Source organism: Lepidochelys olivacea, assembly GCF_965140295.1.
Source record: "Lepidochelys olivacea isolate rLepOli2 genome assembly, chromosome: 3".
Lineage (NCBI taxonomy): Eukaryota > Metazoa > Chordata > Testudines > Cheloniidae > Lepidochelys > Lepidochelys olivacea.
In genome coordinates, this window is record NC_140413.1 from 103,732,079 (window position 1) to 103,759,442 (window position 27,364).

At 43.4% G+C, this 27,364-nt stretch overlaps 2 protein-coding genes across 2 annotated transcripts in view; both read right to left on the bottom strand.

The window, feature by feature from the left end:
- The window catches only part of ALDH8A1 (aldehyde dehydrogenase 8 family member A1), a 17,013-nt gene extending 3,324 nt beyond the window's left edge, over positions 1-13,689 (bottom strand). The window contains exons 1-5 of the mRNA XM_084622853.1: positions 13,482-13,689; positions 5,792-5,939; positions 4,779-4,934; positions 2,903-3,052; positions 182-438 (exon numbers count right to left, since the gene is read on the bottom strand). Of these exons, the coding sequence (XP_084478979.1) occupies positions 182-438; positions 2,903-3,052; positions 4,779-4,934; positions 5,792-5,939; positions 13,482-13,619 (849 nt within the window). The 5' untranslated portion in view covers positions 13,620-13,689. The remainder of the gene's footprint in view (positions 1-181; positions 439-2,902; positions 3,053-4,778; positions 4,935-5,791; positions 5,940-13,481) is intronic.
- A 3,874-nt stretch (positions 13,690-17,563) lies between these two features.
- HBS1L (HBS1 like translational GTPase) overlaps positions 17,564-27,364 on the bottom strand; it is a 132,991-nt gene continuing 123,190 nt past the window's right edge. The window contains exons 17-18 of the mRNA XM_084623932.1: positions 24,199-24,343; positions 17,564-18,195 (exon numbers count right to left, since the gene is read on the bottom strand). Of these exons, the coding sequence (XP_084480058.1) occupies positions 18,184-18,195; positions 24,199-24,343 (157 nt within the window). The 3' untranslated portion in view covers positions 17,564-18,183. The remainder of the gene's footprint in view (positions 18,196-24,198; positions 24,344-27,364) is intronic.

The window sequence follows — 27,364 nt, forward strand, 5'->3', positions numbered from 1 at the left end:
CTAGGATCAAGAAAACATCAACTTCATAAGTTTCTACCTCCACCCTGCTAATGATATGGAATCTTAATAAAATACCTTTGACTATTTAAGAGTCAGACAAGGAGAAATGCATGCACATGCACACATTGCTGTTTACACACTTAATATGTAACAAGGTTAAGAGAGAAGCATCTCCCTTTACCTGATTTGCAAAGCTGGATCTCACAGTGGTAGGGATGCACTGGTCCAGATTAGCATCCTCAAAGATGATTGCAGGGTTCTTGCCTCCCAGTTCCAGCGAGAGCTTTTTGCAGTGTGGGGCACTCCTCTCCCTGATGTGCTGGGCCGTGAGCGTGCTTCCAGTGAAGGAGATCAGTGGCACGTCAGGATGGGAGACAATAGCCTCCCCAGCTTTGGGGCCAGTTCCAAACACAGTGTTCACCACCCCTGGAGGGATTCCTCATGGGAACAAACACACAAAACACTCATGTCCTTTACTTTGGGGTAGCTAGGTTAATTCTGCACTCCCCTCGGAAGCCAGCAAACTACTAATAGTGCTACATTAACGAGGATGCCCTTGACTTTAAGGGTGGTTGAGCAAAATAGGAGAAATAACTAGATAAAACATTGAACTATTGGGTTTTAATCTCTGTTCTTGTATTACTAGAGGGGGACCTGGTAGCCCTGCCAATTGTTAAGGTTGCCTGACACCTCCCATTATAAGGCCCAGTTTTCAGTGGGATATAACCAGTGGTGAGCTGGAGCCGGTTGTTAAATTTAGAAGCCCTTTTAGAACCGGTTGTTCCACGAGGGATAACCGGCTCCAGCCCTGGAGCACCCAAGGGGAAAATTTGGAGGGTGCAGAGCACCGACCGGCAGCTTCCCGCCCCACCCCCAGCTCACCTCTGCTCCACCTCCGCCTCCTCCCCTGAATGCGCCGCCCCGCCCGCCCCGCTTCTCTCCCCCCCCCCCGCCCCAGGCTTCCCGTGAATCAGCTGTTCGCGCGGGAAGCTGGGGCAGGCCGAGAAGCAGGCTGCAGCTTCCCACTCAGGCCCAGGGAGGCGGAGGTGAGCTGGCGCCGGTGAGCGCGAGGAGGGCCTCCCGTGCCGCAGCAGGTAACCAGGGTGGGGGAGGGGCGCAGGGGAATCGCTCCCCACCCCAGCTCACCTCCGCCACCCTCGGCCTGAGTGTGAAGCCACCGCCTGCTTCTCAACCCTCCCCAGCTTCCCGCCAAACAGCTGATTCGCGGGAAGCCAGGGGAGGGAGCGGAGAAGTAGAGCGGGGCGGTGCGTTCAGTGGAGGAGGCGGAGTGGAGGTGAGGTGATCTGAGTCCAGGCGCGGGGTGGGGAGCTGCCAGTGGGTGCTCTGCACCCACCAAATTTTCCCGTGGGTGCTCCAGCCCTGGAGCACCCACGGAGTTGGCACCTAAGGTGCCACTTTTGATGCGATCAGTGGGGGAGCGGCTGCTCCCCCTGCTCCCCCCCCAGCTATGCTCCCCCGCCCCTAGGAGCCAGAGGGACCTGCCGGATGCTTCCTGGGAGCTGCCCCAGGGACTCCCCACCTCACCCCCCGGCAGGTACCTCTGGCTCTTAGGGGTGGGATGGGCACCCACTACAGTGGCCCACGAGACCCTGCTGCCCAGTTCTGGGGGCAGTCAGGGAACAGGGGTGGATGGGGCAGGAGTTCTGGGGGGGGCATCAAGGAACGTGGGGGGGTTGGATGGGGCAGGAGTCCCGGGGGGGTGGGGGTGGGCAACGACCCCCTCATGGGGTGACGAGGGAACCTGTTGTTAAGATTTTGGCAGCTCATCACTAGATATAAACTTGTGCCAAACTTTCACCATTAGGTCTGAAATTTTCCATGTTGGGTGTCTGCTTTAGGCTGATACACTTTTCTTTCTTTTTTTTCCTGTTCTTTCTTTTAAAGTTTCAGCAAACAGTCAACAGTTCAGCCATTTCTGAGAATTTAATTTAAGAAAAAGCTCATTGTTTTGCCCAGGTTAAAGATATTCCTGCAACCATTTTCTCTGGAAGGTCTAGTGCTTACATACTTGAGGAGAGGGACTTGACGTTTGGCAGAGAAGTCCCTTTGATGTCAGAAATGGGCCTTTTGCTGGTGCTGTGAAAAACTGCACCCATCGGGACAAGTTATAAGACACTGAAAAATCACAGACTGTACATGGTCAGTGGAGGCTTGTTAACTGCGAATCTTTACTAGGAAATAAAAGTGTATTCTTAACTCGAGCTGGCTAACATGAACTAAAATCAGTGAAGAGAAGAGTGTTTGCACCTTTCACACAAGTTAGCAGGTTGAACTGAAGACTATGGGGTAGACCTAGGGGTTAACTTGACCTGCTAATTTGTGTGAGGACCACTAAGTGCCTTGTCTTCACTAGAATTTTACCTTGTGTTAGTTAACTGAAAGTAGCGAGTTTTTCTTCGTGAAGACACAGCCTTAGAGGTTGGCAGCTCTATTTTCTGAAGCTTCCATCTGTACTGAGCATGCTTCAACCTGGGGATGAAGGGATGAGCAGTACTTTCTCTGCAATTGCTGCTCCCAGCTACTGGGGACCAATGTGGCACCAGGCACAGGAACGGAGAACAGACAGACTTTTCCCTATGCTCTCCACATTCCCCCTGCTGGCACTCAAGTACTGTGGAGGGAGAAACAGCCTAATGGAATGCAGAGGTGAGGTGAAGGGAATACATGGTGACGAGGAGATGGTGGCAGGGGGAGGGAAGGTATGGGAGAGAGGCAGGGATAGAAATCAGTTCTCCAGGGCAGAATTCAGCTCCCTTAACCCGGTGATCATCCTTTCTCCTCCTGCAATCCTCAGCCTCATTCACTGGGCACCTTCCAACTTCTGCAACAAAGGAGGCAACAGACAGTAGGGGTCCCTGTGCCGAAGGCATTTCCAAATTACCTGCTTTACCCAGAAGTTTGCACATCATCCAAGCAGTGACAGATGTCATCTCACTGGGCTTGGCGATGACAGTGTTTCCAGATGCAATGGCTGGGGCTATTTTCCAGGTCAGCAAGTAAAGTGGCAAATTCCAAGGACTTATTAAACCAGCTACAAAGGAAAAAAGAAAAGGACAAAATCAAGAGGCCAAATGTATTGGGACAGGAGATTTGAATTTGATGCCCAGGCTTGGCACCTCCTACCCAGATGGAAGCCAAAGCTTCAGTATGGCAGGACAATGAAGGAAATTCTGCTATAGCTTTTACACCCGTACCTTATTCTTAATGGTACAGTGAATCCTACAATAAGGGCCATTTCTAATGGCCAACGCCTTCTGAATAACCCGTCTAAACTATGCCAAACATTTCCAGTGCAAATATATTTGACCGCCTCAACTGAACAACTGATTTTTGCTGTACTTTTGTCCCAGTGTAGCAGAGAGACATTGCAGTAGGAGCTTTGTCATGCTCTACAGTCAGGTCCAGGTGTTCAGAATTCACAATTCAATGATGAGCAAATCGAAAATTTTTGTTTTGTTTTAACAAATACGCATAGATTGCCACTTCTGGCCCTTGTCAAATATTAGAGCTGAGTGCATCAGGCACAATGAATAATTTATCTGATGAATTTAGTCCAGGATAATAATGAACAGACTGCCTTCCTCAAATTGCTGTGCTATTTAAATTTATTCAATTACTATCTTCATGAATATTTTTACTTTGTGTATTTATCACAAATATTTGAAACCCAAGCTGTGATGCTTAGTTGTGATTGGTTATGTGATACTCCTTGTTGCTAGATAGGTCCATCAATGGCTATTAGCCAGGATGGGCAGGAATGGTGTCCCTAGCCTCTGTTTGCCAGATGCTGGGAATGAGCGACAGGGAATGGACCACTTGATGGTTACCTGTTCTGTTCATTCTCTCTGGGGCACCTGGCATTGGCCACTGTCGGAAGACAGGATACTGGGCTAGATGGATATTGGTCTGACCCCGTATGGACGTTCTTATGTTAGATTGAAAGAGAGTGAACAGAGTTCCAACAAAAGCATGTGTAACGAATTTAAAATTTGATGTCTGTGAGCATTTTTGGTCAGTAAGACTCAGATTTTCAATTGCTCATGAGAAGAGAACTAAACAGGTCAAATTCATTAAACAATGTATTAAATAATCAAGCTGATATAAAATATTTGCACCATTATTAACGTAGCTCTAAAACAATATATGTATTCAGACTTTCTCTGACGTGACAGCGCCATCTTGTAGCTAGCTTTCCAAAAATAACAGATATAAATATGCAAGCATTAAAAAATGCTCACCATTGACATAGCTCTGCTCCCACTGAAGTCATTGTGAGCTTTGCCAATTGGTATCAACAAGAGCAGAATTAAGTCAATTCTAAGTGTTTTTGAAAATCCCACCCATCCAGACAGTATGTGTCTATATACCACATGTACATACTTCCAGACATATGATAAATACAAATACAGAGAAGATTTTGAGGATGGGAAGTATCCTACTGTGGGAAGAGGGAACTTTTTAGGATAAATGTTGGAATAGCGCGATAAATGTTGTAATAGGATAAATGTTGTAATTGTTCACTGATTTTGCGGCATGTGGGTGCCAGAGTTCACAGTGGAGTGTCCAAGCTTAACATGGGATCTAGAAGCAGTAAACATTAACTTTATGAGAATCCTTTCTCCCTCTGCGCTTGTGAATGCTGCCTGAAGTTAAAAAAATAAGCAGCAGAGCTCAAGGCCCCCGTTTTTCTTACTTTTTCCCTCTCTTGGTAGACATCCTGCCTCGCTTTTCAGCATTTGTCCTTTGAGAATACCCACCAATGCCTACTGGAGTTCTCACTGTGTAATGCATACAGTCCATGTGGTCCATCTGAGTGCATTCTGTGGTATGGTGAAGGATAGAAGATGCAAAGAACCGGAAATTGTATGCTGCCCGTGGGATGTCCACTGTTCTAGCAAATGTAATTGTTTTTCCTGAAAGAGAAAAGTAACAAGCATGCCATTGTGTCATTATCAAGCACTTTATCCCAAGGGAAAAACTAACATATTTATATAATGCCATAAGTGTGCATACTGCTGTACACACAGGAAGACAAGCATCTGCCCTGAAGAGCTTCCAAATGAAGAGCCCTGAACTAGGATTTCTACCCACTACCTAGGGAAAAACTTTGTTGGTGATGATAAATGGTGAAGTAATTAGATGCTTGGAAAGCATCGTGAATAGCGTAAGTACAAATTACAGTGTAAACAACCATTTAGAGGATAAGCTCTTTGGCGGCTGTTTTTGTCATCTGTGTGCACACTGTGCCGGGCACAATGAGGCCCTGGATTCTTGTCTGGGAGCCTCTAGGCACCACTACCACTATAGATTAAATAGATGATTTTATAGTACACCCATAGGACTGGTAATGCTTCGCTCTTCAGGAGCATCCTCTGTCTGAGGACCTCAAAGTGCTGTATGAATAGTGATTAAATTTAGCCTCAGCCCCTCTGTGCCGCAGGTATTGCCATCCATATTTTGTAGCGAAGAAAACAGAGGCATGGAGGAGTTAAGAGGCCCACATTTTCAAAACCAGCATCTAGTACTGAGTGTCCAAGATTAGAAACATAGCACTTCTGAAAATCAAACCCAAGGACTGTCTAGTTTGGCACACAAAATTTGTGGCAACTTTAAAAATTTGACTCGAACGGATCCAATCACACAGACAGCCTGCATTAGAGTCAAGAATAGGACCTGGCCATTGTGACTCAGTCCTGATATTTAACAAGACCCTCCTTCTCTATAACCTCTTTGGGGAACAGACAAAGAGATGGATGAATTCTTCCTTTACCTTGATCTTTTGATTCTGCTTGTGCAAATGCCTCCAGGTCATGCTCGATCAGGTCTGCTAACTTGTTCATTATCTGAGATCTTTCCTGAGGGCTTCTGGAGGACCAGCCTAGAAAGGCATCTCTGGCAGCTGTGACTGCAGCTTCTACCTGAAAGAATAAAGCAGAGATGGCAAACTTCAAGAGTGCTTCATGGGGGGAAAACAAAATCAATAGAGCCATTGAGACTAAAGATCTTTTGAGTCACCTTGTCCTTGCAGAAAACTGTTCCTTCCTTACATTATAGTCTCAGGCGGTGTGTCCAGTTGCCATCCCTCAGTCTTCTCAAGAGACAACCCACAATCTAACCAACATTAAGAGGGCATTCTTCTTGATACTCTGCCTAAAATTTAACTCTCTTCTTTCTTCTAGTTATACTCCTTTTTTATCACTTCTTGATGGTTACAGACTTCTGTTTTTTTGAGACAGTTACTTCTCTTTTCCTTTTGTCCCACTCATTTAAACAAATGAAACATATTTCATTCTTTAAAATCTTTCCTGTAGGTCAGTCCCTCTCATCTGGTTAATCATTGCAGTGGCCCTTCTAGAAATTCCTTCCAGTTTCCTGGTGTCTCTCTAGGAACATGGGCGTTGCCATATCAGATTAGACCTATAGACCATCTACTCCACCCTCCTGTCTCCAGCAGTAGCCAAGATAAGATGCTTCAGAGGAAAGTGCAAGCAATACAGCTATGGAATAACCTGCCCAAAGGAAAAGTTTCATGCTAATCCTATAATTTGAAACTTCACTTATGCCCCAAAACAAGAGAATTTATCTCCCTTCCAAAGCTCTGGGGTTTTTCATTCTTACTAGTGTGAGGTGCCCAGGACAATAAACAGCATCCCAGATGCAGTCTCATATGTGGCCTATCTCAGTCCCTTCTAGGAACACTGCAGCATATTTTGCAGATGCAGGCCCCTCATTTGAGGCAGTGCCTCCCGCATTACCTTCTCTGACCTCTGCCAACCCTCAGGAGGAAGGTAAAACAGAACCATTACATCATCTAGTCTGATCTCCTGTGTATCACAAGCTATTAAATTTCACCCAGTTACCCCCATATTAAGCCCTGTTTGGCTAAAGCGTGTCTTCTAGAAAAGCATCCAGTTTTGTTCTGAAGACATCAAGAGATGTAGTTGGTAGTTTGTTCCAATAGTAAATCACCTTCACGGTCAAGACACAAATTTTTATTTCTAATTTGAATTAATTGGGCTTCAGCTTCCAGCCATTGGTCTTGTTATACCTTTCTCCGCTAGATTGACAGCCCTTTAATACCTTGTATTTTCTTCCCATGTAGGTACTTATACACTGTAAACTGGTCACCTCACCATCTTTTTTTTGATAAGCTAAACAGACTGAGCTTCTTCAGTGTCTCACTGTAAGGTATCTTCTCCAGCCCTTAAATCCTTTTTTGTGGCTCTTTTTTTTTTTTTATACCCACTCCATTTATTCAACATCCTTTTAAAAATGTGGATACCAGAACTGGATTCCTGAATCAGTATCACCAACGCCAGTTATAGAGGTGAAATCACCTCCCTACGCCAGAGTGCTACTTCTCTACTTATACATCCAAGGATCACCCAAGCTTTGGATGGCTTGTTGGTCTAGAGGTCGGATTCTCACTTAGGATATAAGCAGTCCTGTGTTCAAATCCTGGACAAGCCCAATTTTCAGGCTGGAAATAGGCATAAATCTATGACAGTGATTATCCATTGGAACAATGTACCAAGGGTTGTGGTGGATTCTCCATCAATGACAACTTTTAAATCAAGATTTGGATATTTATCTAAAAGATCTGCTCTAGAAACTATTTTGGGGAAGTTCAGTGTGGTACAGGAGAGCAGACTAGATGATCACAATGGTCCCTTCTAACCTTGGAATCTAGGACTCTATGAAGCCCTTTTTTTGCCACAGCATCACACTGAAAGCTCACATTCAGTTACTTGTCGTCTATGCTTCTGAGATTCTCTTCAGAGTCATTGCTTTCCAGGATAGAGCCCCACATTGCGTGGGCCTTCATTCCTTACCTCTAGAGATATTACTTTCATTTGGCTGTACTGAAACATTTTGTTGGAATAGGGCCAGCTTCGCCAGCAATCCAGATAGCTCTGTACGACTGCCCCGTCCTGACTCTGCTAATCTTTGTGTCACCCACAAATTTTATCAGCAGTGATTTTATATTTACTTCCAGATCATTGTTGAAAATTTTGAATCGCATCAGGCCTATTACTGATCCCTGCAGAACTCCATTTGAAACACCCCCAGTTGAATGATTCCCCATTGATGACTACCTTTTTGATATCTGTTAGTTCGCCAGTTTGTAGTCTATTTAATGTTTGCTTATTGATATTGTATAGTGCTAATTTTTTAAGCAGAATGTCAAACGCTATTACATCAAATGCCTTACAAAAGTCTTCTACATTTACACACTTACCATTATTAACCAAACTTGTAATCTCATCGAAGAATGAAATCAGGTTTGCTTGTCAGGACCTATTTTCCATAAAACCATGTTAAATGGCATCAATTATATACCTATCCTTTAATTCTTTATCAACTGTTTCCCACATCAGCTTTTCCATTATTTTGCCTAGGATTTATATCAGGCTATAGTTACTGGGTTATCCTGCTTCCCCTTTTTGAATATTAGCACATTAGTACTCTTCCAGTCTTCACGAAGTTCTCCAGTATTCCAAGGTATAATAAACATGAAAATCAGTGGGCCAGAGATCTATTCAGCCAATTCTTTTAGCCCTTTTGGGGGCAATTAATCCAGATCTGCTGATTTAAAAATGTTTATCCCTAACAGATGTTTTTAACATCCTCCTTTGTTACTAATGGAATAGAAAGTACTTCATCATCCTCAGGATACAAGTACATGATATCCTGCTTTCCAAATACAAAAAATACTATATTTATGAATCATTAACAATTTCATCATCTCCATACAGTAATGCGTGTATACCTTTTATAGGATTTCTTTTGTCCCTAGTATATAAAAAAAATTCCTATTGTCCTTAGCTCTGCCACCCATGAAATTTTCCCTGGTGTCTTTAGCTTCCCCTTTCTATTTTTTACACTTCATAGCTTCTAATTTATATCGACAGCTACCAGTTTCTCTTTTTATCCATTTCCTATAGGGTGTTTTTAAATTCTAATTACTGCCTTCACTTTGCCACTGAACTAGAATGGGCTTCGTTTCTTGATTGGGGATTCATGACTTTTGGCCATCTAATAAACCATTCTTAAAGAGCTCTCAATTTTCAGTCACATTTTCCTGTCTATATTTTTCTTCCCAAACAATTTCCCTCAGCTTTAGGAAATTAGCCCTTTTTAAAGACGTGTGCACGCCAGACACAGGTTGGGACTGCCCTCTCTTTGCCCATGCTGAATATAATCAGGTCAGTATCACTGGTCTTAAGGTAACCACTAACTTCCAGACCTATGATTAATTTATCTTTATCTGTCATGATGAGGTCAAAAATAGAATTGCCTTGGGTTGGGTGCAATACAGTTTATGTTAGGAAATTATCATCTATGAACTCTAATGGTGTTTTAATATTGCTTGCATAGCTGCTGACTGGATCCAGCACTCATCACTTCAATTGAAGTCCCCTGTAACATACCTTTCCTTTTCACACATTATGGTGAGGTGATGAGTTTACCATTTAAAGAGATGAGACAAAGGCTGGGAGAAATAGGGGCACAGAGAAGTGAAGTGTCCTGCACAAGGTCACACAGCAGGTCACTGGCTAAGCCAGGAACAGAACACGGGGCTCCGGACTCCCTATTCATTTGACCACATTGACCCACCCCCGACTCCTTTTTTAAAATACCCTGCTCATCCACCCTTCCGCCACTAGGTGCCATCCTGCTGCTGTGGCTACTTCTCCCTTTCCTCTTTCCACTGCCACTTCCACACTATGCTGTATGCCTCAGTGCAGTAGCTCATCAGAGGAGGAAGCTGCCTGATCCAGAACTAATTGCCCCATGTAGTATCCAGAGATTCCCCTCTTCCTGAACATTTTGGTGATTTTTATAAGCATGGGGTGTGAGCACTACAGAGGGATTCTCCCAGGCCAAGAGGGGAAGACAGCCTGAGGAAAAGAAAAAAAAAAACATGGGGGCAAGGAGGAGAGATGGGGAAGAAGGAAATGGAAGGGAATTAATCTAAGGAGAAAACGAAAAGGAAGAGGAGATACGGAGATAGAAATACAATGAGAGGGATGGTGCAAAGAGTTAGAGAAAATAGACTGAAGTTGACTGAGGAAAAGAATCAGAGAGAGAAGGGTCAAAAAAAAAAAAATGAGCCAAGACAGACAATGTGTGTAATCAAAATGTAATTATAAACCCATGTTTATTGTCATATATACTTCCCCTGCCCTCCTCCATATAAGAAAGGAGAAATAACAGACTAAAAACCGGAGAGAAAGCACAATTTAAAAAAAGCTGGATGTTAAAATGTTAGCCAAAGTACACATGGTAAAGTAAATTTGTTTCTCTCCATCAGGAATTGTAGGAGGACAAGACCCCTTAGGATAAAGGGGTTTTGCCAGACCTCGTTGTCCATGGGAACCAGTGTTCCTGTATGTGAATGAGGGAGACTAACCTACTTACTAGGGTTAAGTTTGATGTTGGCTGTTTGAATATTTATATGAGCCCAATCCTGCAAACCCTTATGCATGTGAATAGCCCTACTTACGTGGCCACTGACCCAGTACTGAATTCTAATACAGCAGGTGCTTATTTTCATTTTAAATGTCTTAATATCTCTCCTAAAATGCAGGCAACTGCACCTGGTATTTTATATTACTGTGCTAATAAGCAATGGTCACATAACCACCACCCTATACTGGAAACCTACTGACGGCTACACTTACCTACATGCTTCCAGCTTCCATCCAGGACACACCACAAGATCCATTGTCTACAGCCAAGCTCTAAGATACAACCGCATTTGCTCCAATCCCTCAGGCAGAGACAAACACCTAAAAGATCTCTATCAAGCATTCTTAAAACTACAATACCCACCTGCTGAAGTGAAGAAACAGATTGACAGAGCCAGAAGAGTACCCAGAAGTCACCTACTACAGGACAGGCCCAACAAAGAAAACAACAGAACACCACTAGCCGTCACCTTCAGCCTCCAACTAAAACCTCTCCAACACATCATCAAGGATCTACAACCTATCCTGAAGGACGACCCATCACTCTCACAGATCTTGGGAGACAGACCAGTCCTCGCTTACAGACAGCCCCCCAACCTGAAGCAAATACTCACCAGCAACCACACACCACACAACAAACACACTAACCCAGGAACCTATCCTTGCAACAAAGCCCATTGCCAACTCTGTCCACATATTTATTCAAGTGACACCATCATAGAACCTAATCACATTAGCCACACTATCAGGGGTTTGTTCACCTGCACATCTACCAATGTGATATATGTCATCATGTGCCAGCAATGCCCCTCTGCCATGTACATTGGCCAAACCGGACAGTCTCTATGCAAAAGAATAAATGGACACAAATCTGACATCAGGAATCATAACATTCAAAAACCGGTAGGAGAACACTTCAACCTCTCTGGTCACTCAGTAACAGACTTAAAGGTGGCAATTTTGCAACAGAAAAGCTTTAAAAACAGACTCCAATTAGAAACTGCTGAGCTTGAATTAATATGCAAACTAGATACCATTAACCTGGATTTGAATAGAGACTGGGAGTGGCTGGGTCATTACACATATTGAATCTATTTCCCCATGTTAAGTATCCTCACACCTTCTTGTGAACTGTCTAAATGGGTCATCTTGATTATCACTACAAAAGTTTTTTTCTCCTGCTGATTATAGCTCATCTTAATTAGCCTCTAACAGTTGGTATGGCTACTTCTACCTTTTCATGTTCTCTTTGTGTGTGTGTGTGTGTGTATGTGTGTATATATATATATATATATATATATATAAAATCTTCTTACTATATGTTCCATTCTATGCATCCGATGAAGTGGACTGTAGCCCACGAAAGCTTATGCTCTAATAAATTTGTTAGTCTCTAAGGTGCCACAAGTACTCCTGTTCTTTTTTTGGTATTTCAATATCTTCCACTGGAGGACTCTAGACCCGCCCCTAACTCCCAGCTTTGTAGAGCCTCCCCACTTGTGTTCAGCAGCCCACAGGCCTAAGCAAAAAACTTCACTAAGTTGATTGGTGCCTAAGTGTAGTTCCTAAGGCGCATGCTGCAGTTGACTCCGAAAACTGAATGAGAAGCTAGTGTTCCTTCAAATATGCATTACCTTACACTTAGATATCTAGAATTTAGCCTGCTATGATGCCCCATAACCTATTTTTGTTCGGTCCTTCTGGCATGCTCACAAATCTCCCTGTTACTGTTATAATTATTTGTGCATCTACTTATGTGAATAAACAAAATGGGGACCCACGTAGCGTTTATGCATGAAAGAAACAATTCTTCAAGCACAAAGAGGTTTTGTACTGACATGATTTTACATTAAGCATATTCTAGCAAAGGCAGCCTGGTTACACTTTAACTATTAGTTATCAGCACCTTGCAAATATTTACCCAACCAAAATTATGGTGCTAAAGGTTTCTGCTGAAAAAGGAAAATTATATCAACACGAATGATACATATGTGAAAGAGGTATTCATGTACAGTAACAGGTCTTTTAATAAGACCACTTATTCTGAAAATGAAACAATTTTGAGCACTTATTAGTCAACATTTTGAAAGCCCTTGGAGTGTAATATAACTCCTTTCTGTTCATCTGTCCCCTTGCTGAACCCAGCACACTACATTGTACACACCTCTAACTTCGTTGCTTATAAGCAGTACTTCGCCATAAACTAAATGGCAGTTTCCAGAATATGTGTCTTGTTGCAAATGATGTGACAAAAAACATGCAGCAAAGATTAATTGCAGGGCTGAAAAGGAATATTGCTTTTCTGCTCTCATTGATTAGAGCAGGCTACTGCAGTGTACAGAAATCACATTCATGCAGCTGCACTAAAATGATTTGTTACCCTTTCACCTGCAATATCAATGTTCTAAATACTCAAACTCCATCTGCAGAGATCAAACCTCAGGAAGGCTGAGAGATTTTGATCCTGTTTCATGGAAAGAGCCCTGGTGTGCAAAGTCCTTTGAACGAGTAGTAGAAATTAAAGATATTAAGGAAGAAGATACTCATTTGGATACAGTGTCTCCAGGGCTGTTCATGGAGTGGAGATGAACAGCTCCTTTTTTCCTGACTCTGGTGTTATCATCTGCAAACTGCCGATGTGACCATTGCCTTCAACTTGCATTCTGCAAGACGGAGGACTCCATCCTCTGCTGGTGTAATTGACGAACCTCCAGTGAAGTAATTGAAAACTGCACTGATTGACACTAGATGAGGACCAGATCCATAGCTTTTAATAGTGAACAGTGTGTCAAAAAGGATTTGTTCCTAGAGCAATGTTACCTGGCCTTGTAGTAATGTTAAGAACTTATTCATTTAAATATAAACAATTAATCACTAGAACATTCCTCTTCCTGATTTCTCCACCTTCCACCCCACAAACAACTGCACTGATGTTATTTATGCTCCCATTCTTATTTTGCCTTCTGTTAGTGAAACTGCTGTACTCACCTCTTCTTTTCCGCTGTCTGGTACTCTGCAATACACGTCTCCCGTGGATGGATCATAGGAGTCTATGTAGGAGGAACAAGGGACAAATTTACCATTTATGAAGTTCTCCAACACTAAGAGAGTCTTTGGGCCAGCCATTGTCAACAGCTGGCTTCATCTGCAATTTCTTTCAGCTGTCAGTTTATACTGCTGGTCTCATATCTAGTTACACTACAAGCCTGAGCTCCACCCCTTCTTTCTCGCTCTCCCTCTCCAGTGTGAGTGAGAGAAACGCGACAAATAACCCCTTGTGTGCCAGCAGAAACAAATGAGCAGGGAAAGAGTTGCTTTTCCTACCGTTCACCAAGAATATTCTGTGTTGTTTAAGAAGGGTGGCAGGATCAGCAAAAATCTTGATGGCAGGACAAAAAAGATGTAAAGCCCCAAACTAGAACAGAGCGGGACAAACAGTGTGTGTGTGTGGGGAGGGGGGGGGGGCGGGGATTGCTCCCCTCCAGTACATTTTCTAGCTTCTTTTTCAGTCTAAACATCCCTTGCGTAACAATTCCACAGTATAAAACACCTTCCCATCAGGAAGTTTCTTCTGTCGTTTACTTAAGCAGTTTTGTTTTACTTGCCTGAGAAATAGAAGCAGACATAAATATTGTCTGCCGAGATTTTTCTCAAACTGTGCAGATTGTTTCAATAAGGAAATCCCCTGTCATCAAAGTGTATACATCATCATATTGCTGTATTCAAAACGTATTCCTCAACAACCCCAACTTCAAACTCAATGAACAGTGCTACAACAACAGGGTCAGATAAGTACCCAGACAGCATGCAGACTGGTGTCAAAAGCCAGTACAATGGCCTTTTCGTGTGTTTTGAAACCAGAAGGGCTGCAGGCAAAACCAGCCATTCAGCCGTTCTGCTGTACCCACTGGGCATTGAATCTCAAGCCTTACCGGATAGCATAATGGAGAGGTGCCACAGGAACTTCATTGCTGGAACCAGGCACGTTGCACAAGCGGTACAGTGCAATGAAACCACCACACCTCAGCCCCTGGTTGGAAAGATGGACTGCAGCTCCCCACAAGTTGCGTATACACAAACAGCACAATTGTCAGTCAGGCTTTGTGTGGCTACCATCTCACTTGTATAATGCAAATACATATGATTTATTTTCAGATTAGCTTGCTTGTTCATTTGTATTGTAATAGTAAAAGGTGTGTTCATGGGGATTGGGGGGGCAGGGGAGAAGATCAAGTGGAATTAGTTGGTAAAGTTCATGCAGTACTCAGGACTTCTGGGTTCTCCACTTAGCACTGATCCGGGGTAAAATGGGGACTGGGGCACAAGGAAAAAGAGCACATTAAATGTAATAAAAGTACTTTTAGGAGGAACAATTTTTTTCACCTTTGTAATGCACCGATCACACAAAATACCATGCGTTTTATGAAATTCCTAATAGGGGATACCCATGCAGCCATCCAACAAGGACTTTACATTTTGCAAAGAGAGTTTTGTAAACAATGTGAGCGGTATTGCTCATCCCTAGAATTTTTCTGTAACTACATCCCTAAGACAGAGTATTGTTAGATACTTCTATAAGGAGATTAATCTGGAGAGCCTAAAGCTACCAGCTAAAGAGATCTGGGAAATCCTCCTGAATTCTATTTTTCGTTTAAGAACTGGGAAACAGACAACACCCAAGCAACACTTGCACATTGCCCTCAGAGAGCCAGGACTCACATTTTAGGTACTACGCTAGGGCTTTGCAAGTCCATCTTCAATAGCAGACAGGAAAAAGATGGGGGTAAAATCTTGGCCCTATTAAAGTTAGGCTAGAAATTCACCCAGAGATTCCAGATATTTGACTCAAGTTCCACTGGAAACATTTTACCATCATCTTCTAACCCAGAGGTTTTCAAACTGGGGAAGGGGGCACAGAGGAACATTTGTGGGAGAGCAGCAACCCACTGCCCCACATGGTGAGGCTCAGAAAAGGAGCACCACCTCCACCCCGACTCACCTCAGCAAGCCACCCAAGCCAGTGAGTGTCAACGGCCACCGTGTCCACACCGATTTCTGCTCCCAGCAGCCTCTGCACCCAGCACTGGCTCCGCCCCAGAGACTGTCATACCTGCCTTCCCCCACCCTGAAAACCCAAAGAGGGAGGGGCAGGTATTGTATCTATTTTTGTCTGGGTTGGGGGAATGCAACCAAAAATTGTAACTCAAAGGGAGCGGCGGGGAGGTCCTCAGCTCAAAAAGTTTGAAAACCACTGTTCTAACCCAAAACAGACAGAACTCTAGGACATGCTGTGCCTGAGAAATAATAATAATGTGGTGGAACCTGTACTTTTAAAATTAAAAAAATCACTGATCTCGAAGTTGTAGCATGTCTTTCCTTCATTTTTTCCACCATTTATTTATTTCTGTCCCTTGTACTAACCAGGTGTAACACTTGGGTCAATTTGCATTTTTAAGATGAAAAGAGGCTCTGATGTATATGGTTCCTCATGCACAAGAGTTAGGAACTAGACTAAAATTTTCAGTTTGGGGATACTTTTCTTCCACTCCCAGGACTTCAGCTCTCCTGGGATTTCAGATCTATAAACAGTGTTACCTTGGTTTTAAGTAAGTCTACTGAGGTGGCTCAATGCAAGTGTTTGGGAGTATGAAAGCTCTGGAATCTTGTCAGCCTCAGGACTGCTGCCATAATGGTTTAAGTGCAACTTTAAAGACATGCATTGTTAAAGATCTACTGGAAGCCGTAACTAATGGTACTGGTATAATGGTATAATTCACAAGACGAGTGTTCAGTTTTGAGGGTAACAGGCCCAGAAATTCCCGTAACCTGAGATCAACATGGCCTCTGGTTAGAACCCAGCTTTGGTTTACCTGGGGCCGAAACCTGCCCACTTCACACTGAGGATGCAGGCAAAATAATTTAAGTGCTGATAGCACTACTGTGCCCTTCTCACAGTTCCCCCTAAAGGACAGACTACTCCTCCCACAACTGATGCAACAGACTGTGAAACAATCTTAGTGTTTCTCACCACAAAGAACCATAGGATAAGCTCCCAAGACACACACGGCTGAGTGCAAGAACAGTGATTCATACCTGGCCTAAGCTCACAGAGGTGTCAATTACCCATGTTAAACGTGCAGTGAAGACACATCTTTAGGCCTCAATTCTGCAAATACTTAGCACATGCTTAAGTTGACACACATAAGTACTCCCACTGAAGTCAATGGGATAATTCACATGTGTAAAGTTAAGCACTTGTGTAAGTATTTGCAGAACTGGGATCTATGCATTTGATTGTAGTCAAAGTAACTTCCACCAGTATGAGAAGAGTAAGGATAGATGAGCATAGGTAGATGCCTATGGGAATGTTTTTGGGCAATCACTTGAATAGAATTATAAGCCCAGTCTTCAGTGTTCTTCAGATCTCAGGGTATGTCTTCATCACAGAGTTAATCCAGGTCATCGCATTCATGTCTGGGCACCCAGATCAGAATAGCATGGATGGGAACAGTCGCACTGCAAAGTGCTACCCAAGTTACTGTGTCCTGCACTTGCTAGGACTTCTGGGGTCATATCCAGCCAGCTGAGTCACGCTGAGTCCCAATGAATAGTGGGAGAACTTGCCTGTCCTTCAGGGCACACAGGGGGAATTGTGGGAAGGCACTGAAGGACTACCAGCACTCGAGTGGTTTAGCATGCATCCTCACTACAAAATAAGCAGGTTACCAGCCCAAGTGAAAACATCATTCAGGCTATAGCCTGTACCGCGGGAAAAGGAATCTCGTGTTGAAAGCATCACTAAAATTGGATCAGTGGGTTTTTCCGATGATGGGAGGGGTGTTGGTGCAATGCGCAAATAAGAGCCTGGACTAACTCTGCAGTGAAGACATACTCTCACATGCTAAGTATGCAGTTTCTAGTTTTATTTTATAATGTTTACATAGAAATGTTTTGTTCTGCAAAATTATACTCAGTGTAATGGAATTTAGCACAGGTTTAAATTAAATAATACGGTTTGAAGGAGGCAAAACATTATGCTCAGACCAGGCTACTTTATTATATTTTTATACTTCAAAAATAAAATTAGTCATTGTTGGCACAGCTTCCACTACACATGAAATTAAACTTTCTTTTTTTAAATAAATTTTGGGATGCGGGAAATAATCTTGTGGATGACATTACATACCATTCTCTGAAACTGAAGTAAACAATTATTTTTTCCCTGAAAATGCATTCATCTCAAACCTTAAAATACATTAGACCAATTAAGTTACTTTACTGGATTAATGTGCAGCAATGAGCAAATCAAAGAAAAAAATGTAAACAGTCTATGGCTGGAAGTAGCAAGATGGTGAATCATCATAGAACAATCTTATCTTCTAATGCACCTTTCCAATCAAGTTTCCATAAAGCTCTATGAGCTGCAAATATGGGGTGAATTTCACAGAGAAATATGGAACCTTTTGAAATGAGATTGTGCAACCTTAGCATTTCCATGTCAGTTGGCATTTTGTTTCGCAGTAGGCAGAGACTGATAAAAAGTTCACTAAATGTCCAATGTGGATTTAAATTTTTTTTTTTTTTTTAATTTAATTGCACTTAGTTCCTTCAGCTGAAGTAACTGGATTCGGAAAGCGGTTTGGATGGCTGATTGCATTTTGGTTGGGTCATGGAAGACTTAGCACCACTGTCATTCTTTAATCTAAAAAGAAGAAGAAGAAAAGCTATAGGTTTTGTTGTCATTTCATAAAAAAAACAAAACAAATGAAAATACTACAGCAAAAAAACAGAGACCACCACCAAAGGGTCATAATGTATACATTCTAATAGATTATCTACCGATACATTTTCAGGGACAATAGTCTGAATTTTCTCTAAAATTCTTTGAAACAACACTGAGTCCTACAAAAAGTTATTTCCAAAGAAGGGCCTAACAAGCCACAAGCTTATTTAGGCCCCAACCTACTGGCACTTAGGCATGTGCTTAACTTTATTACTATGAGGAGTCCCAATGGGACACCTCACAGTAGCGATGTTAAATGTGTGCAAGTGATTTATAAGATCATGGCCCTAGCTCAGAGTCCTGTGTAAACTGTGACAAGAAAGTATGTTAAGACACCTTTGTAACATAGTTCACAAAGCCTCACGAGCTCTGGGAAATTGTTTTAAGCATAGGGATAAGAGTTCTAATATTTAAACCATGGGCCTCTGTATAAAAGTGGGATGATACCAGCACCTTTCCATAACACACTAAACACAGCTGGAACTAGAACTCAGGTCCTACAGATCCAAAAACACAGGCCTCAAAAAAGACGACACTGTCTGTCAGTTTAGAAGAATCTTTATATTTTCAAAGGTGCAATCCTGATAATAGAAGACAAAAAGTCTTTACACATGCGCATAGTGCCTGTCCCTGAGTCTTCTGAAGTTAACAGCAGAAAACTCCTACAGCCATCTGTGCAAGCAGGATTCGGTTTACAAGCCCTTTAAATTCAGTGGGACTAGGCCCTGGTCTATACTAGGACTTTAGGTCGAATTTAGCAGCGTTAAATCGATGTAAACCTGCACCCGTCCACACAATGAAGCCCTTTATTTCGACTTAAAGGGCTCTTAAAATCGATTTCCTTACTCCACCCCTGACAAGTGGATTAGCGCTTAAATCGACGTTGCCGGCTCGAATTTGGGGTACTGTGGACACAATTCGATGGTATTGGCCTCCGGGAGCTATCCCAGAGTGCTCCATTATGACCGCTCTGGACAGCACTCTCAACTCAGATGCACTGGCCAGGTAGACAGGAAAAGAACCGCAAACTTTTGAATCTCATTTCCTGTTTGGCCAGCGTGGCAAGCTGCAGGTGACCATGCAGAGCTCATCAGCACAGGTGACCATGATGGAGTCCCAGAATCGCAAAAGAGCTCCAGCATGGACCGAACGGGAGGTACGGGATCTGATCGCTGTTTGGGGAGAGGAATCCGTGCTATCAGAACTCCGTTCCAGTTTTTGAAATGCCAAAACCTTTGTCAAAATCTCCCAGGGCATGAAGGACAGAGGCCATAACAGGGACCCGAAGCAGTGCCGCGTGAAACTGAAGGAGCTGAGGCAAGCCTACCAGAAAACCAGAGAGGCGAACAGCCGCTCTGGGTCAGAGCCCCAAACATGCCGCTTCTATGATGAGCTGCATGCCATTTTAGGGGGTTCAGCCACCACTACCCCAGCCGTGTTGTTTGACTCCTTCAATGGAGATGGAGGCAATACGGAAGCAGGTTTTGGGGACGAAGAAGATGATGATGATGAGGAGGTTGTAGATAGCTCACAGCAAGCAAGCGGAGAAACCGGTTTTCCCGACAGCCAGGAACTGTTTCTCACCCTAGACCTGGAGCCAGTACCCCCCGAACCTACCCAAGGCTGCCTCCTGCACCCAGCAGGCGGAGAAGGGACCTCTGGTGAGTGTACCTTTTAAAATACTATACATAGTTTAAAAGCAAGCATGTGAAAGGATTACTTTGCCCTGGCGGTTCTCCTAGATGTAGTCCTAAAGCCTTTGCAAAAGGTTTCTGGGGAGGGCAGCCTTATTGCGTCCTTCATGGTAGGACACTTTACCACTCCAGGCCAGTAACACGTACTCGGGAATCATTGTAGAACAAAGCATTGCAGTGTATGTTTGCTGGCATTCAAACAACATCTGTTCTTTATCTCTCTGTGTTATCCTCAGGAGAGTGAGATATAATTCATGGTCACCTGGTTGAAATAGAGTGCTTTTCTTCAGGGGACACTCAGAGGAGCCCATTCCTGCTGGGCTGTTTGCCTGTGGCTAAACAGAAATGTTCCTCGCTGTTAGCCACAGGGAGGGGGGAAGGTTCAGGGGGTAGTCACGCGGTGGGAGGAGGCAAAATGCGACCTTGTAACGAAAGCACATGTGCTATGTATGTAATGTTAACAGCAAGGTTTACCCTGAAAGAGTGTAGCCACTGTTTTATAAAATGTGTCTTTTTAAATACCGCTGTCCCTTTTTTTTTCTCCACCAGCTGCATGTGTTTCAATGATCACAGGATCTTCTCCTTCCCAGAGGCTAGTGAAGATTAGGAAGAAAAAAAAACGCACTCGCGATGAAATGTTCTCCGAGCTCATGCTGTCCTCCCACACTGACAGAGCACAGACGAATGCGTGGAGGCAAATAATGTCAGAGTGCAGGAAAGCACAAAATGACCGGGAGGAGAGGTGGCGGGCTGAAGAGAGGGCTGAAGCTCAAATGTGGCGGCAGCGTGATGAGAGGAGGCAGGATTCAATTCTGAGGCTGCTGGAGGACCGGACCAGTATGCTCCAGTGTATGGTTGAGCTGCAGCAAAGGCAGCTGGAGCACAGACTGCCACTGCAGCCCCTCTGTAACCAACCGCCCTCCTCCCCAAGTTCCATAGCCTCCACACCCAGACGCCCAAGAACGCGGTGGGGGGGCCTCCGGCCAACCAGCCACTCCACCACAGAGGATTGCTCAAAAAAAAGAAGGCTGTCATTCAATAAATTTTAAAGTTGTAAACTTTTAAAGTGCTGTGCTTAAAGTGCTGTGTGGCATTTTCCTTCCCTCCTCCACCACCCCTCCTGGGCTACCTTGGTAGTCATCCCCCTATTTGTGTGATGAATGAATAAAGAATGCATGAATGTGAAGCAACAATGACTTTATTGCCTCTGCAAGCGGTGATTGAAGGGAGAAGGGGCGGGTGGTTAGCTTACAGGGAAGTAGAGTGAACCAAGGGGCAGGGGGTTTAATCAAGGAGAAACAAACAGAACTTTCACACCGTAGCCTGGCCAGTCATGAAACTGGTTTTCAAAGCTTCTCTGATGCGTACCGCGCCCTCCTGTGCTCTTTTAACCACCCTGGTGTCTGGCTGCGCGTAACCAGCAGCCAGGCGATTTGCCTCAACCTCCCACCCCGCCATAAACATCTCCCCCTTACTCTCACAGATATTGTGGAGCACACAGCAAGCAGTAATAACAGTGGGAATATTGGTTTCACTGAGGTCTAAGCGAGTCAGTAAACTGCGCCAGCGCGCCTTTAAACGTCCAAATGCACATTCTACCACCATTCTGCACTTGCTCAGCCTGTAGTTGAACAGCTCCTGACTACTGTCCAGGCTGCCTGTGTACGACTTCATGAGCCATGGCATTAAGGGGTAGGCTGGGTCCCCAAGGATACAGATAGGCATTTCAACATCCCCAACAGTTATTTTCTGGTCTGGGAATAAAGTCCCTTCCTGCAGCTTTTGAAACAGACCAGAGTTCCTGAAGATGCAAGCATCATGCACCTTTCCCGGCCATCCCACGTTGATGTTGGTGAAACGTCCCTTGTGATCCACCAGAGCTTGCAGCACTATCGAAAAGTACCCCTTGCGGTTTATGTACTCGGCGGCTTGGTGCTCCGGTGCCAAGATAGGGATATGGGTTCCGTCTATAGCCCCACCACAGTTAGGGAATCCCATTGCAGCAAAGCCATCCACTATGACCTGCACATTTCCCAGGGTCACTACCCTTGATATCAGCAGATCTTTGATTGCGTGGGCTACTTGCATCACAACAGCCCCCACAGTAGATTTGCCCACTCCAAATTGATTCCCAACTGACCGGTCGCTGTCTGGCGTTGCAAGCTTTCACAGGGCTATCGCCACTCGCTTCTCAACTGTGAGGGCTGCTCTCATCTTGGTATTCATGCGCCTCAGGGCAGGGGAAAGCAAGTCACAAAGTTCCATGGAAGTGCCCTTACGCATGCGAAAGTTTCGCAGCCACTGGGAATCGTCCCAGACCTGCAACACTATGCGGTCCCACCAGTCTGTGCTTGTTTCCCGAGCCCAGAATCGGCGTTCCACAGCATGAACCTGCCCCATTAGCACCATGATGCATGCATTGGCAGGGCCCATGCTTTCAGAAAAATCTGTGTCCATGTCCTGATCACTCACGTGACCGCGCTGACGTCGCCTCCTCACCCGGTATCGCTTTGCCAGGTTCTGGTGCTGGATATACTGCTGGATAATGCGTGTGGTGTTTAATGTGCTCCTAATTGCCAAAGTGAGCTGAGCGGCCTCCATGCTTGCCTTGGTATGGCGTCCGCACAGAAAAAAGGCGCGGAACGATTGTCTGCCGTTGCTCTGACGGAGGGAGGGGCGACTGACGACACGGCTTACAGGGTTGGCTTCAGGGAGCTAAAATCAACAAAGGGGGTGGCTTTACATCAAGGAGTATTTCAGACAGGACTTCACGGAGGGTTCCAATAAGAAATGGTGCACCTAAGTTATTGTCCTTATTGGAACAAGAAGGTTAGCCTGGCCTCTGATTGATACATGGCTAGATTTACCTCGCTGCACCTTCTCTGTGAGTGACTGCAGTGTGATCTAGAAGAATGAGTCCCCTAGACAGGGGAGGGGGGGAAGCAAATGAGTACAAAACAAATCTGGTCTATTTCTTGTTTTGATCCACTCCTTCTATCTTTTACATCTTTGGCTGGCAGCAGACAGTGCAGAAGGACTGCATGCCATCCACATCTCATGGCTGCTCGGCAGAAGATGGTACAGTACGACTGCTAGCAGTCCGTATCGCCTGCCCGCTCACCATAAGACGGTTCAATAGGACTGACTGCAGGACTAAAGAGAATGACCTGGTCAAGTCACTCCAAATTTAGTCCCTGCGCCCATGTATGCCCAGGCGTTCCCGGCCGACGTGGCCAGGAGCACCTCGGACATGATGATGACGGCTACCAGTCATACTGTACCGTCTGCTGCCACAAGGCAAGGGGTTGCTGCTACTGTGTAGCAATGCCGTACCGCGTCTGCCAGCACCCAGGAGACATAGGGTGACGGTTACTTGAGCGGGCTCCATGCTTGCAGTGGTATGGCGTCTGCACAGGTAACTCAGGAAAAAAGGCGCGAAATGATTGTCTGCCCTTGCTTTCACGGAGGGAGGGAGGGAACGGCGGCCTGACGATATGTACCCAGAACCACCCACGACAATGTTTTAGCCCCATCAGGCATTGGGATCTCAACCCAGAATTCCAGTGGGCAGCGGAGACTGCGGGAACTGTGGGATAGCTACCCACAGTGCAACGCTCCGGAAGTCGACTCTAGCCTCGGTACTGTGGAAGTGCTCCGCCGAGTTAATGCACTTAATGCACTTAGAGCATTTTCTGTGGGGACACACACACTCGAATATATAAAACCGATTTCTAAAAAAACGACTTCTATAAATTCGACCTTATTCCGTAGTGTAGACATACCCTTGGACTGGGCCCAAAGCTAGTAACAACAAAAATTAACAATGTTGCTTAATTGCAACCTATTTTCTTTAAACATAGTTGGGGGAAAAGTTTTCAGGAAAGTTTATCTATGTGGAAACTTTGAAGGGATAGTAATAAGCCATTTTTTAGTTGGAGTGATATGAAGAAGAGACATTTTAAAATTTCAAACCGTGGTTCTTTTCATTTAATGACCTGTAATTCAAAGAACAGTTTGACAAATTTTCCTCAAAACTTTGCAGAAGTGTTCTCCTTTGTCTTCACAGTACATCTGGCAATTTTCAGGTCAAATTAATTTCCCAATCCATAGTAATGGGACTGATAAAATAGGGCTTTGTCATGGAAACTGATTGCAAACCTTTATTATGGAGAAGCTGCCACCTCTCCATAATCAACATTCTAGAAAGTCTGTTACAAAAGCATCGTACCTCTGTGACAACTCCTGCAGCTATAGTGGATCCGCTGTAGCGTAACATAAACCTTCCAAGTTCTTTAAAATCTTTGTACAATTCCAGGGCAACAGGCCTTTGTGTTTGTAGTTCTATTAAAGCATTCTGTCCTTTAGTGAGGACCCTGCAAACAAAATATTAAAACACCCAATTTTTATATCTATCAATATATCTATAAAATAACAGTGAAACATCTGTCAGCAGATAAAAAATCTAATCCAATTGCAAGTTATAGATTAATACGTTATAAGGCCAGCAGGGACCACTATGATAATTGAGTCTGACCTCAGGTTTAACACAGACCATAAGACTTCCCTTAATTAATTCTTGTTTGAGAATCTTTTAGAAAAACATCCAATCTTCATTTAAAACTTTTGAGTGACTATCCCTCTTGGAAAGTTGTTCCAATGGTTAATTACCCTCACTGTTAAAGATTTGTGCCATATTTCTAGTTTGAATTTGTCTAGCTTCAACTTCCAGCCACTGGATCTTTTATACCTTTGTTTGTTGGACTAAAGAACCTTCTATTATCAAATTTCTGTTCCCCAAGTAGGTACTTACAGACTGTGACCAAGTTACCCCCAACCTTCACTTTGTTAAGTAAAACAGATGGAGCACCTTGCGTCTATCACTATAAGGCATGTTTTCCAATCCTTTAATCATTCATAGAATATCAGGGTTGGAAGGGACCTCAGGAGGTCACCTAGTCCAACCCCCTGCTCAAAGCAGGACCAATCCCCAATTTTTGCCCCAAAATCCGAATTGGCCCCCTCAAGGATTGAACTCACAACCCTGGATTTAGCAGGCCAATGCTCAAACCACTGAGCTATCCCTCCCCCCAATCTCATGGTTCTTCTCTGAAACCTGTACAATTAATTAACATCCTTCTTGAACTGTGGATAGCAGACCTGAACACAGTATTCCAACAGCAGTCACACCACTGCCAAATACAGCAGTAATACAACCTTCCTAGTCCTACTCAATATTCCTCTGTTTATACATCCAAGGATAGCAGTAGCCTTTTGGGCCACAGCATTGCAATGGAAGCTCATGTTCAGCTGATTATTCACCCTCACTCCCAAGACTTTTTCAGAGTCATGGCTTCCTAGGATAGAGAACCCCATCCTGTAAGTATGACCCACATCCTTTGTTCCTAAACATTATGAGTGTACACTCGGCTGTACTAAAATGCATATTGTCTGCTTGCACCCAGTTTACCAAGCTATCCAGATTGCATTTGATCGGTAACCTGTCCTCTTCATTATGTACCACTCCCCCAAATTTTGTGTTCTCCACAAGCTTTATCAGTGATGATTTTGTCTTTTCTTCCAGGTCACTGATGAAAATGTTAAATAGTGTCGGACTAAGAACCAATCCTTGTAGGACTCCATTAGAAACACAGCTGCTTGATGATGATTCCCCATTTACAATTACATTTTGAGACTTATCAGTTAACTGTGCTTTAATCCAGTTAATGTATATACCATGTTGATTTTGTATCAATCTAGTTTCTTAATCAAAATGTCATATGGAACCAAATGAAATATCTTACAGAAGTCTATATATATTACATCAACGTTATTATCTTTATCAACCAAACTTATGATTTTATTGAATAAAGATATCAAGTTAGTTTGACAGGATCTGTTTACCATAAACCATGCTGATTGCCATTAGTTATATTATTCTCCTTTAATTCTTTTTCAAGTCCTGTATCAACCATGCCATTATTCTGGCCAGGGCGGAAGTAAGGCTGACAGACCTATAATTACCAAAGTCATTCCATTTCCCCTTTTTAAATAGTGGCACAATATTAAGCTTTCTTTCAGTTCTCTGGAACTTCCCCAATGTTCCAATACTTATTGAAAAACAGCATTAATGGTCCAGAGAGCTCCTCAGCCAGCTCTTTTAAAACTCTTGTATGCAAGTTATCTGGACCTGCTGATTTTAGTAGCTGCTTACTTAGCATTTTCAATTTCATTTGAAATGGAAAGTATTTCATGGTCATTGTATGATATGAATACATCATCTGGCTTTTTCTCTAAAACAGACATTTTTACTGAATACTTCTGCCTTTTCTGCATTATCATTGACTTATATTGCATTATTACTATTATTTCAATCTAGTAATGGACCAATACCATTGTTAAGATTCCTTTTGTTCCTAATGCACTTTTAAAACGCCTCCTTATTGTCCTCAACTGTGCTGGTCATAGATTCTCCTTGTGTCCGTACACTTCCCTTCTCAATTTTCTACAAATCCTATCTTGGGATTTATATTCATTACTATCAACTTCCTCTTTTTTCATTTGTTATATATTACAGATTTTTTTTTAAATAGCTGCTTTCATTTCCCTCTCAGCCAACCAATACAGCCTTCTTTCCCAAATGAGGCTTTTGGGGCATCTATTAAAATGTTCTTAAATAACTCCCAATTATCATTCATATTTCTTTTGTTTAAATAATTTCTCCCAACTGATTTAGCTCATAAATTGTTTTCAGCTTTGTGAAATTCTCCTTTTTAAAGCAGACAACTCTAGTTAGAGAATTTTTGTAAACTCCAGCTGAACTAAGAGCTCCCTGTGCATTTTCCTTTCAGATTACTTAAATATTGCTTCATCTATTTGTGTTCTGAAATAAAATGTAAATTTTTAAAAGCTCTCTCCCAACTTTCTCTATTATTACTAAATGCCCAACACTGTAGATAATTTTTTCCACAAGCTGGATGTGTAGTCTCTTTCTAAATTGCTGTTAATAATTAATGATGTTTCATTTACATAGCACTTTTCATCTAGGTCAGTGGTTCTCAAACTTCTGTACTGGTGATCCCTTTCACATAGCATGCCTCTGAGTGCGACCCCCCCTTATAAATTAAAAACACTTTTAAATATATTTAACACCATTATAAATGCTGGAGGCAAAGCGGGGCTTGGGATGGAGGCTGACAGCTCACGACCCCCCATGTAATAACATTGTGACCCCCTGAAGGGTCACAACCCCTAGTTTGAGAACCCCGATCTAGGTGCATGTCAAAGTGTGTTACAGACACTAGAAATTACAGGAATTAAATACTTCCATATGTAGAACAACATGGGACAACTGTTTAACAGTGCACAGTACTAACACACAACAGCTTAGGGCAAAC